We start from the raw sequence: 13130 nt of genomic DNA, 5'->3' as shown, positions 1-13130 counted from the left end.
ACGCTGAGGGGATAGACACTGACTCTAGAGAGGCAGGGACACCCGAGAGGCTTTGACACAACGCTCTTTCAGCTAGCCTACCAAAGATGAACACCAACATATGCCAGGGCTGCAGGCTCCATACTCAATACCTTAGAGCAACATTTGCCTGGTCAGGCATATTAACCATGTACCTTGTCAATAAAGCTCAATGACAAACAAGTCACTCATAGAATCATGGGTTCCCCTTCACCTGCAGAACTAATGAAGCACCCAGAGACTTGTTGAGAACCAAAACATTTACTAATTGCCTACTTGCATACAGAAATCAAAGTCCATTAAAAAGAGTTGAACAGCACCTTAAAAACAACTTAAAAACAACACACGTGAGGCAAAAGAAAACCACTCATGATAAGCCCGTGTTGTGCCTAAGGTGATTTACGCTTATGCTTGAACGAGTTACGTCTGGGGGCTCCCCCCTCGCTGGCATCAGCATTGGAGACAGCCTGCTCACTCTGCTGTCCTGTTGGCCTTGATGACCTTGGCGGGCATCCTCTGGCCCGTGGAGCCTGTGTTGGCCCCAACTGGGATTGAGCGGCCAGTGGCACGGCTGGCATCTCCCCTGTCGCTGCAGCTTCATCAGATGCCACAGTCACTGGCAGAGAGATGGATGCAGCAGTCATCTGGAGCACCCTGAAAGGAGCCCACAGAGACGACAGGCAGCTCGTGCGCTGACATAAGGTTGCTTTGGACCTTCCTGCTCACCATTAATGGGTGGGCACCTAGCTAGGATACTGGGTGTCCACCCCATCTCCCATACTGACACTAACCACCTGAGGTCATTGCCAGTGTGAGGGCTTGCAGATCCAAGTGCATCCCTAGAAGCTCTGATTGTTTTCCTGGAGGAGACTCTCCGTGAGAGTCGCCATTCTCTCCATGGAGGAGGCATTGCGCTCGGCCATGAGGGTCATTGCATTGCTCACACCTATCTGGTTGAGAGGGTGTGACGCTGGTGCACTTATATCTTCTGGGCCCTCGGGTCAGTGGCAGTCCCTCAGCGTCCTGGGTCCGGGCATGCTCTGGCGAGGCTGAAAGAACATTTAATTAGTGGAAGTTGTTACACTGTAAATATGCATGCCTGGCACCCGGATCAGGATGCGCTGTTCCTTCCATTATCAATGGGCATCCCATGTTGGATGCTGAAATCAATATACAGTCAACAGTGGAATGTTTGCACTGACAGACATTGTGACCTCAGTGCACGGCATCTTACCTCCCAGTAACACCTCAACCTCACCACGGCTGCTTGGCCTGAGCGCATGGCGCCTCTCCAGCTTGAGAGCCTCCTGTTCGTCTGGTCACGATGAGAAGGTGGGGTTACCCTCTGCTAGTCCGCAGCCTCTCAGCATTATTGTGTGCTGTCTTCTGAAAGGAGAGAGGAGCATTGATTAGTCCATCCTGTACCTGGATCACCATTGCAGCCTGGCCAACCCCACCTGAGGAAAACCTTGCAGGGCTCATCCAATTCGTGACCCTGGAGCCGCCATAAACTCACTGCAAGCAGCCAGGGCTTATCTCCTTGTCCAGATGCTGCCTCCATCACATTTGCCAATCATACTGCATGACCTTCCAAACCCAAGCGAACTACCACCTAAAAGGACAAGAGCAGCAGATAGATGGCTATACCACCACCTGGAAGTTCCCCTCCAAGTCACTCAGCATCCTGACTTTGAAATATTTTGCCTTTCCACCACTGTCGCTGGGTCAAAATCCTGGAACTCGGCCCCACACAGCACTGTGGGTGTTCCTGCACCACATGCAGCGGATACAGAAGGCAGCTCAGCACCACACTCCCAGGGGCAACTAGGGTTGGGCGATAAACACTGGCCCACCCAACGAAGGCCACATCCCATGAATGAGTGAATACAAAAACAAAATTCTGAGTTGGTGGGGTGGGGGGACACGGGGGCCAACCTAACTGCTGTGCTAAGGGACCCAGGCCAACACGGTATTCATCCTTCCCGATCACAAGAGGTTATTGAGCCGCTTGCGGCACTGCACCCAGGTGCATCTCACCACATCGTGGGAGCTGACCCATTCTGCCACCTCCTGCCAGGCACATTTTGTTATGTGGGTGGGAGCCTCCTCCTGTCCCTTGGCACAAGGATCTCATAGTGTGCTGCCACCTCCTCAAGGAGGGCAGTGAGGCACTCATCCGAAAATGTCGGAGTCAACTTCCCCGCCAACCTGGCCTACTCTCCGAGGGCGCTGTCCAACATCCTCTTGTCCGACATCAGTGGCAGCCTCAGGACGGCTGCCTGCACCATTTCTGAGTAGGCCGCCGAGTTGCCATTGGACCCAGCGGTCATTGGCCTCCCACCACCGCCTGGCCCTCCCTGCTGATCTTGGGAGCTGCGATTTAAGCTGGGCGGGCCTTAATTGGTCCACCCGCGTAAAACGGCGGTGCGGAGCCGATCGCGGGCAGCAATCAGCTCCGCGCCCACTCCCACCCAGCCCGCCCGCCATAGGTAAAATCCTGGCCACTAATACTTGGGGTACAGCCCCACACTACTAGTCAGCTGGTCAGCATCCTTGATTTCAATCTGCCTTTTGTTTCTCCTTGTTCCCAGACTGGAGTCCATTCTCCTTTATGATTTCCATACCTTTCTTTCTGCCTATGCCACTCAGATAAGCACAAGCTCTATCTCCTTTGTATTTTATTTCCTTGATTCTTGTCATGATGGCCTCCTTCTGTCTCCTGCTGATATTGCTTCTTCTATCCCAGCTCTTCACCCATTCACTTTATTCACAGGTCATTCTATTTTTTACTGTATTTTTTCCCTGCTTCTCTTCTCTCTCCCCTTTCACTTGGTTTGTTCCTTTTTATGTGATGTACATCTGTAATGCCTTCCAGGCCTGAGTATGTCCAGATTTTTCTATTTTAGTTTTAAAATTAGGAAGAATCTATCTCCACCCATAACTTTTTAAAATAGAAACAGTAAGATTAGCTTTTCCAGGAAGTGCTTTTTAGTGTACTTTGGAGATTTAGCTACAGCAATCTTACAAAAAACCCATTTAAAGGACAAAAGTTAATTGAGTTGTAAACAGAATTATTCAGCTCATTAGTTACTCTTTGCTTAAGGAACAGTGATGAGTAGGTTGGTGAAGTTAAACTATTTTTCCAATCATCAGTAAGTTCTCTATGTTTTTACGTAGAATGGGCCGCCACAGAAAAACAGTGAAACTATACCGTGGTCTTTCTGATCTGGTTATATACACCAACTCTGTGTCTTCCCAGGATCTTCTAGGGAAAGGTAAGTGGTATTTGTGAGACCATCATGACCAAATATCAGATATATTCATGTAGGAGTTGAATTTCTGAAGCCCATTTTTTAGGCAAAAAGTTAAGGAGTCGACCTTTGCAAAGGTAATGTTTTCAAAGGGTTTTCTTTCACCTGAAAGGAAATGATAGAAGCCTTCGCTGAGAAGGATGGAAATACCAATCAGCACTCTCGTGATTTGGGTCCGTGTCTATGAAGAGTCGTAAACCACGGAACTTATCTTTGCTTTCAAACACGATGCCAGGGCTTAATCGGTCCCTTGGATACCAGATAACTAACCCATCACAGTGAAGATTTTTTTTTCCAACCCCATGAACTTTAACTGGATATGGAACTCCTGGCCTGTCAGATAGCATGGCACTTGGTTCCAGATTGAAATGCACTCATCAGGTGTTAGGCAAACGTAATTACCCGTCAACATATTGCTCTCTCCAAAATCCCATAGAGGCATCGAATTTGAGCCCACTCCCTAATATGGTTTCATCAGACTGTGTTCCCACTTCAGGGAACCTCCAACAATCCCCCACAGCCCAGGAGAAGAAACAGCAGCATTGGCTGGGCCTGTGGTTTCAATGCTGCCCAGGGGTCAGGGGAGGGGAAGGAATTGGAAGGGAATGGGAATTTTCCATTGGAAAATGTCATGTAAGTACTGTTTATAATTTGCAAATACTGTTTAAATGAATAATGAATTGAGGTATCTGAAAAATTACGGATTTTTTGGCCAAAGTATGGGGGTCAACTTTTGCACGAAATCGATTATTACTCAAATATATACAATATTCATTCTCAATATGAAAGATGCAAATAAAATAGCTGTAAAACCCTGTTCAGAAAAAATAAAATTCTACTTGAATGTTTTAAAATCTGGATTAAGTATTGCTGCAAATAAGCTCATTACTGATTATAGTAATTGACCCAGTAACACCATAGTTAAAACATTTACTACACAATCTGGTGGTCAGTAATTTATTTACTGCTGCAGCTTGTCATGTGAATTCAAACTTGTGATGAATTCAAGGTTGACTGGAATATTTTTGCACAGTAAAAGTGGGTCACAATCGTTTTTTAAAAATTTTGTTCGTGGGATGTGAGCACTGCTGATAAGGCCAACAGTTATTGACTGTCCCTAATTGCCTTTGAAAATATGGCGGTGAGCTACCTTCTTGAGCTGCTGTGGTGTAGGTGCATCCACTTTGCTGTTAGGGCAGGAGTTTCAGGGTTTTTGACTCAGCTACAGTGAAGCAATGTTGATATAATTCCTAGTTAGGATGGTGTGTGATCATGTCAACCCTTTGACCAAATGCACCCTCTAGCACTTGATCATACACTTTATAAAACACCTATTCTCTTTCCTGCCAATTTTTTTTCCTGTCACCCCACTATCCTCAAGATAATGATTCATTTTTGTGGAAATGCCTTGAGTGCACTCTCCAGTACCTTGTACAAGCATCTGTTGTTTAAACATGTGCCTAATCAGTGGGAGCACAGCAAATCTAATACCGCCCTCGTATAACACTCATACTATGACTCTCTCTGCTTTTAAATTTGGTAAAGTACACAAAGATGAAATAATCATGGTTGTCAATGCATTAGTTAATATGTAAGGCTTAGTTCCTGGTTAATATTTTAAATATGCTCAAACAGGTCCTGCTGGGAAAGTTTTGTCTTTAAGTGAGACTCAAGCCAACCAACTTTTACATCAAAAACCTGAATACTTCATTCGTTTTAACCAAAAACAGCTCACCCGCATCTACCCATCTGCCTACAGAATAGACTCGAGCAACTTTAACCCACAAGAGTACTGGAATGTTGGCTGTCAGATGGGTAAGTGTGTTCGTGATTTTAAAATCAAATCTCAAAGAGTAAATTTAATGCATTTGATTTTCTTTCCTTCTTTAGTTTCACCATGCCACATACTGTTCCAAGCTGCAAGCACGCCAGTAAATCTGTACATGCATGTAGTATGGCCACTTTAATAAATGCTCGACAACCTTCTATAATGTTTACTGTTTGAATAGGTACCAGTCATCAGGGTTTGAAATCTTTGCTCCTTAGATTCTCATCTATCATGCCTCTCTTGTATCTGGTGCAAACTCTCATATTTTAATTCATGTTTACGTACTTATTCTGAAAGGCAGAAATCTTACTAAATTACGAGTAAACATATTGGCGATGTATTAGTTTACCTATTGCTCTGATCTCTCAAAATGATGCTAATTAGCAAGTAGACAGCTAGATTCTATCTTTAGCTTTTTAAAATCATGTTATACGTTTATGTACATATAAGCAAAATTGAAGTTGTTACTGCAATTACTTTATGGCACTAAATCATCTCTGTAAATGTTGTAGAACACATACTTATTTAAAATTACTAGCACCAACACCTTGGTGTTGCCCACAAAGTCAAGGCCAAGATATTAGGTTGCAAGAGGAGGATAGTGTTGTGGTTGAGTGGAGAGAAAAGAGTCTGTGCCTGTTGTAGATGATCTACTGGGTTTTCCACATAGTTGGAAGTTCGGCATGTACTTGGCATCCTCTTGGGCTTACTTTAACACTTGAAAAAGAGTTTATTATGTAAGAATGTATTGCAAAGTGGCTAAATAGCTGATGTAGTTAGTATTGATGGCCAAAAATGGGCTGCCAAAGCTACAGAATGGAACTGCTAAACAGACGACAGGCGAAGGCATGGTTGTACTGGAAATTAGATTATATTTGTCTTTAACTGATGAAATTGGTGGATTTCAACACTCTTTAACAAGCATATTAGGGGGGATTTTAACTTAACTGACTTGCCGAAAGCCAGACAGGCATGGGGGATGGTTTTCTGCTAGAGCACAGGGAACCCAGAAGTCACGGTTCTCCCACAGACTCTGGAGTTGTAACTCCACAGCCTGTGTGTAATGCCATCGATGTGTTTTCCTACTGGAAGTCAGCCTGATTGACATGCTTGGCTTCCAGTTGGATGGGAAGCGGTCCAGAGGAGACCAGAGTAGGCCTGTGCATGTCCCATGAGGTTTGGTCCCATCCCAGGGTAATATGAAGGGGGGCATTGGGGTCTCCAGGGATGGTCAGAGGCCTCAATATTGAAGAGGTTGGAGGCTTTTTTGTTGGGGAGGATAGGAGCTGTAAGTCTCAGGTGGGGGGAGGTTGATGGTGAGGATTAGGGGTCTTGTGAGATCAAAAGCCTTGAGGAGTTGGAGTTCGGAGGGGGCGTTGGGAGGCCTGGGCCAGTGGATGGAGATGGCCAGAGGCTTTGAAGATCAGAAATGTTGTGGGGTAGCGTCCAATTGTTCAGGCAGGGGTTGGCCTGGCATGATTGCCTAAGCTGTTGGAAGGCCATATATTAACTTTTAAAGTGACCAAAAGTGTTAGCATGCTTGTCACTAAGTCAGTGAAAATTGGGGAAGACTTCTCCAGCTCTCAGTCTCAAAAATGCAACAAGAAAGACATTGCAAAAAGTAAAGAAAGAATAATAATTTTAAAGGAGCATCATGTAACTCAAGTGGAAATAAACTGGGAAATTACTACCACAGTGTCATCTACAAGCATCTTGGCCAGCGGGCTTGGAGTTTTGAATAGAAATATGAAAGAACATATTGAAACTGTTGTATTAGTCAATTTCCTGTGCTCTTGCACATTGTCAAACCCTATTGTAGGCTTCTGGTGAAACAGGTTTAAAGGGAAGGGATTAATTGAATCAGGATGTACACTGGTAATTCCAACACACCTAATGATATAGGAAACAAAAGAAAAAGGATAAAATAAGGTGATTTATTTTCATTCCTGGAATTGGTAATTTATCTAAACTATTGTAACAATGTGCATAACCAATAAAAATGAAATTTAAATATTTTGGTTCCTCCACCTCCTAGTTTAGAAAAATGAATGTTTTTACAGGAGGATGGATTAAACAAACTGTTCCTTTCAGGTTTCTTGCGTTTGGGGTATTTTGGAATTGTTAAAAATGAAGTATTAGTTCATAGTCAAACAAAAGCAGCAACTTAATTTTAGTTCAAATCATTTATTTTGCTACAGCTTAATCTGTAAAATTATAATTATTCTTCAGATTTTTTCATTATTAGAAAGTAGGTGTTGAAGAAAAGAAAGTTTGTGATCCTAGCATTCTTTTTGTATCCACAGTGGCATTAAACTACCAGTCTGATGGTCGAATGATGCAGCTAAACAAGGCATTATTTACGCTAAATGGAAATTGTGGATATGTCCTAAAACCTCAGTCGATGTGTCAAGGTATTCTGCTGTTTAAAATTTCATCTGTTTCTTACCTTTTTAAAGAATAAAGGATAGGTGGTGGAAGATTCCATTTATCTATTAACTCTAAGCAAAGTAACCTAAAAATTTAGTTTTTTGCACATCTTAGTAGCTTAATAAAGGAAGAGTTTTTGTCAGCCCTCTTAATATTGTATCTCCTACTTTGGCTTGGCATTAGTTTTTGTCTGATTATGTTCCTGTGAAATGTCTTGTAACATTTTCCTATGTTAAACGCAAGTTGTAAAAATATTACCTCCTGGGTCTGCTGAAATCAGATGTTACTATGCGTGTATTGGATTTGGTGGTGGGTATACTAGGTAGATGCATCTGGTTTTGGTCTAGAAAATGATCATCATCACTTGTGGAGTAATTATAAATACAAAATGGCATTGAAAATATGTTTTTAATATATTATTTTACATCATATTAGCTGTTGATGGATAGAGGCAGGTTTATGAACAAGATTCTTGCGTACTTTTCCACAAGGAAGTTTTTTTTAAAAGGCGCAATTACAGAGCTTGAACGCCAATATAACAGTAGTTCATTTATGCTGTATACAATTTGTACAATCTGATTGTACAGGCGATCAATTGTCTTTTTTGTAATTTAAAAGAATGAGCTGCCTCATTTCCCCCTGCATCTCTGCAGTGGATAGGATTGTTACCAGAACCTACAATAAGGCAAGTTATTGCCTGCGCTTCAAGAACTCTCAGCTCATGCTTGAAACAATTTGAACAAATCGATTTATCTGAAACCTTCTTGGCCGTTAATAAGTTTCTTGCTATAACTACTTTTCTGCCCCAATACTCCCAAAACATGAGGTTTAGGACTAATTGAATTAAAATAAACAATGGAGTTGATTTTGGCCTCCAGTTAGGAATTATGCCTAACAAGTGTTTGGCCTGTCTGGGAGGGGCAGCTGGGGAAGCTCAGCCAATTTTAATGGCCTCGCTTCACTAATGTGTCACTGGCTGACGTTCCGTTGGAAACTACCAGGAATGGACAAGAAGCTTCTGCTCGGCCATTAAAACTGAATGCCAAGAGGCGCTGCTGGAGACCAGAATCTGGAGGTATCACAAAGCATAGATGGTAGTTTTTGCAGTAGATGGGCTAAGGCAGGGGCGGAGAGGAAACAAGTGGTGTCAGTGATGTACAGGATTTGAGGCTCAGAAGCCCAGCATAAGGTCAAAATAGAAGACGGGTTGTGAACAATCTGATTCAGTTGCAGACAGTTATCAGGGAGGTACATAGAATCAGTTGCAAGGGTACACAGTTTGTGGTGGGGGCTGAAGATGACTTCTGCCCACTCAGCATATTTAAATAAGGACTCTTCCAGCTTCATGTGAGTATCCTATGGTGCCTGCAATTTTTAATTGCAGTCAGTCTGATTGGAGAGCAACAGGGAAGTCTTCCACTCCTTTCTGATTCCCCTCCTCTTTCAGTTTCAGTGGGAGTTTGTTTAGTGGGAGTTAAAATTCCCCAAAGCTTGTCAGATTTTACTTTGGGGGTTAAAACAAACAACATTTAACACAATTTTATGAAAATCCATTTTAAACAGCAACACTTCAGTTTATTCTTTTGTGCGGTGGGATCCCAAACAAATGCATTAAGCTTTCATCTGCTATTATGAACAATAATTTCTGGATGATTGTCTTTAATTTTTGCCAAGTCCATTTTGTGTAGCAAAGCAGATATGTAAATCTCGTGCAAGCAGCTCATTGGAGTTTAATAGTTGTGGCAGATGCATTTTGAGCTATGCCAAGTGGAAGTAACATACCACTAAATTAGTTTGCACCTTCATACCAATATTGACAAGCTTGCTATGTTAAATTAAAATCTGTTTCCCTTAACTAAACCATAGCCAATCAATTAAACACTGCAGCTGTATTCTAAACTGTGCTAAATTGCTGTTTCAGATGTTTTTAATCCGTTCTCTGAAGATCCTCTGCATGGCCACCCAAAAAAGCAGCTAACCCTGAAAATAATCAGTGGGCAGCAGTTGCCAAAACCACCTCATTCTATGCTTGGGGACAGAGGAGAGGTAATATCATTTCAATGGGCTGTCGGTATATATTTTAATCATGGAAATAAAATTCATGTTTTGTTTAAACCCTTGCTTTGATTTGTCTTTCCAAGAAACTAAGAAAATTAAGGGAAAAATTCACCCCGCCTCCCCCTATTGGCAGGGGGAAGTGCAGGAACGGGTGCAAGCAGGCACGCATCCAATAGTGGGAGGTGGGGGGCGCTGCAATTTTACATGGGCGGGCCAGTTAAGACCCGCCAGCGTGACATCTGCCAGGAAGCGCTATGCACTCCCTGTGCATGTGTGCGAAAGAGTGCACTGATCTCCCTGAGGCTAAGCGCTGCCTCAGGGAGATCAGCTCCAAATTAAAAATTGTTAAACAAATGATAGAAAGATTTCCCTGACATGTCCCCTCATGTGACACTGTCACATGAGTTGGGACATGTCCATAACTTTTATTGAAACCTTTATTAAATATTTAAATTAAGGTTGGACAGGCAGGTCCATTAATGATGTTAATTACTTTTTCAATGGCCTCAATAGGCCGTTGGCAGGATGGCGGGTGCACAACTGATTCGGCTGTGCCCCCGCCGACATGAAAATGGAAATAACGTGGAGTGAAGCCGGGAGTTCCACCCAACATCATCCCATGTCATTTTACACGTCGGCGAGCGGGCCCTACCCCTGCTCACCGACCGGAAAATCATTTCTGTTTAAAAAGAATTACTGACGAACCTCCAATTATGGTGATATTAGTGTTCTTGCTCAATAGACTGCTCTAGAATGAGACTATTCTTGTGGGTACTGTTCAGTTTCCACAAAAAGTTTATAAACATATCCTTGGGACAGAGACCAAGTTAAGACATAAAGATATAGAACTATCATTTATTTTAAAGGAAACAACGTGGAATGTGCAACACAGAAATCGGCCATTTTGCCAACTGGCCCATGTCAGTGTTTACGCTCCACATGAGTCTCTCCCACCCCTCTTCATCTTATCCTATTAGCACACCTTTCTACTCATTTCTTCCTTAAGTACTTATCTAGCTTTCCCATAAGTGCATTCTCCTGTCAAAGTTGGCCCAACTTCACTTGCTTGAAATCTTGTACATACAATCTACATGTGTGTATTGTGCAATAACCAGAAGTACCACTTCTTCATACTTTTGTCAAGTGCACAGAGGACTGGAAGGTGTTGCCTGATTCAGCACAGAACACAGAGATAAAACATGAACATTAGTGAAAAGTTACAGTGCTGAATCTAGAAATTAGAAATGTAAATAAAGATGGTAGCCATTTGAACCATTGATTGCTTATTGTTTTGCTAAAATTAGTGGAGAGGAAATATGGCCCTGGTTCCAAGGCAACAGCAGTTATATTTCTTGTGACACATTCAAATAATTCCTAAAGCAACAGATACAGTGTTTTAATGCAATATGTATTTTTTTCTTAATTACATTATTTCTTGCTCATTAAACTGAACAAGTGCATCAAGAGACTCTTAAGAAAATATTCACATATTTTTGCTTTTCATATGCTTGATCTTCAACAGATAATTGATCCTTTTGTTGAAGTGGAAATCATTGGTTTGCCAATAGATTGCTCTAAGGAACAGACCAGAGTGGTGGATGATAATGGTGAGATCTTAGGGCCTATTATGTTATATGCTGTCTATGTATGTTCTAAATAGTTCTGTTAGTTTTATCAATGAAGAAACAGAAGTGCTGATCAGCAGCTTTGGCTCAATTCTGCATTGCTCACTTAGTCACAAATGTTTGTCTGCTGCCACCTGTTTAAATTTACAGGATAAGAGCAGAACTTGTGTATAATAAAGTTGTGTCTTTTATAGGGACATTTCCTAGTTGCTATAAAGATCATCATCTGGAGTTGTCAAACATTTTTTTTTACAAACTGTTGTGCTCGAATATGAATTACAACTTTATGTTCAACGTAGGGTGATGCTTTCCCTTATATTTTTTTGGAAAAGGAGCCTCTGATGCTGGAATTTGGAGGAGTTCTGATCAAAAATTGTTAAAATTTAAGGTGTTCATTGTGTTCTATTTTCTCTACAGTCAAAATGATAAAAGCAAAATTAGATAGTCAAATAGTTTCCATAAAAACTTATTGTAAATTATGTTACGATCAGGATGGGAGGAGAGCAATGTTTATCAAGCCCCACTATTCCACAGGTCATATTGTTAGTATAAATGTTTAATCCACTTACCAAGATGGCCAATTGTTTACCATTGTTACTGTTAGACCTAGAATAATAGAGACTCTAACTAGACTTTTTTCAATAAACTTACAATTATTGATTTATTATAAAACAAAACATCTTCTTAAAAACTAATTGCAAGAACTGGTTAACACACAATTTGTAATCGGTCCCTTTTAAAATTCCCCAGTGTACACGCGTACACGCGCACGCACACACACACACACACACACACACACACACACACACACACACAAACAAAGGACAAATTAATAGGGTCTCTACAGAGATGGGAGGTTGAAGAAAAAATCTTTATTAAAAAAAGATAAAGTTTGCAGAGATTTGATGCTGTTGATCTGGTCCTCCCTCATGCGAGGACTGGTGGCTAGTCCCAGTAGCTGTCTGGAGGTCCTCACCAACAGAGCTTCAGCATGGAAGAAAATAGAGCCGATCAATCCTTCTGGCCTCAATCTCTTGGGTTTCAAAATGCAGACAAGTTCCATGAGATGAGGATTCCTAGCTGGATACTGATAACCGCATTTTATTTCAAGCAAGGCAAGGAGAACATGAGCTGGGTAGCCTTTCCCCTTCTCTGTTCATTCCCAACTGACTTCAAAACAAGTTCAAAACATAAAGCTCCTCCATCAGGTGATTTCCAGTAAATCACCAGGCTTTTGCCTTTAAAAGAACTTTTTCCCCATCAATTAAAGTGATTGCAGTTCAAATAAACAAATAGCTCTCCCCCACAATTGCCATGCTGGTCATTTAGCTAACATCTTGTGATTTTTTTGGAAAAGACATGCTTGCTGCAGTCCAAGATGAACTTATGATCTTTTCTTTTAAAAAAAAATCCAGGTTAGTATCCAAGTGTCCCAATAATGCAATGTCCTTCCAAATTTTAAAAGAAAATATAGTTCTTGTAGATATGGTTCTAACACTTATATCCCTTCAACTAGAGAGGAAAGCTTGGTGCATTCAGTAATACTTGTCATAAGTGCAAACTGGGTTTGCAAGCCTGAGGGCCAAATTTTTGCTCCTGAGTCGGGAGTACAGAGTCAGGAAAATTCCCAACTTCACAAACCCAACTTGGGAGAAAATGGCCTGAATCCTTGGATTTTCATTCCAGAGGGATATGTGTTAACACCCACGGAAACTGTGTGGAGGCAGACACCTGGTCTACCGGTTGCCAAAGCGGACTGGTCAAAAGGTTTGCCTCTGTGCTCTGGAACTTTGTCCCAGTTACAATAAAAATAAGAAAACAAAAAACAGCCCTCATCCCTCACCCCTCACACACTCCCCATGC

The 13130-nt window shown here is 42.0% G+C and overlaps 1 protein-coding gene across 1 annotated transcript in view; it reads left to right on the top strand.

The window, feature by feature from the left end:
• The window catches only part of plch1 (phospholipase C, eta 1), a 91093-nt gene that overhangs the window by 56325 nt on the left and 21638 nt on the right, over positions 1-13130 (top strand). The window contains exons 14-18 of the mRNA XM_041205216.1: positions 3196-3293; positions 4965-5144; positions 7461-7568; positions 9506-9630; positions 11165-11249. Coding sequence (XP_041061150.1) covers positions 3196-3293; positions 4965-5144; positions 7461-7568; positions 9506-9630; positions 11165-11249 — 596 coding nt within the window. The remainder of the gene's footprint in view (positions 1-3195; positions 3294-4964; positions 5145-7460; positions 7569-9505; positions 9631-11164; positions 11250-13130) is intronic.

The sequence above is a fragment of the Carcharodon carcharias genome, chromosome 2 (assembly GCF_017639515.1).
Source record: "Carcharodon carcharias isolate sCarCar2 chromosome 2, sCarCar2.pri, whole genome shotgun sequence".
Taxonomy (NCBI): Eukaryota; Metazoa; Chordata; class Chondrichthyes; order Lamniformes; family Lamnidae; genus Carcharodon; species Carcharodon carcharias.
The sequence above is the reverse complement of the archived record's forward strand: the minus strand, read 5'-3'. Positions and strand labels throughout refer to the sequence as shown.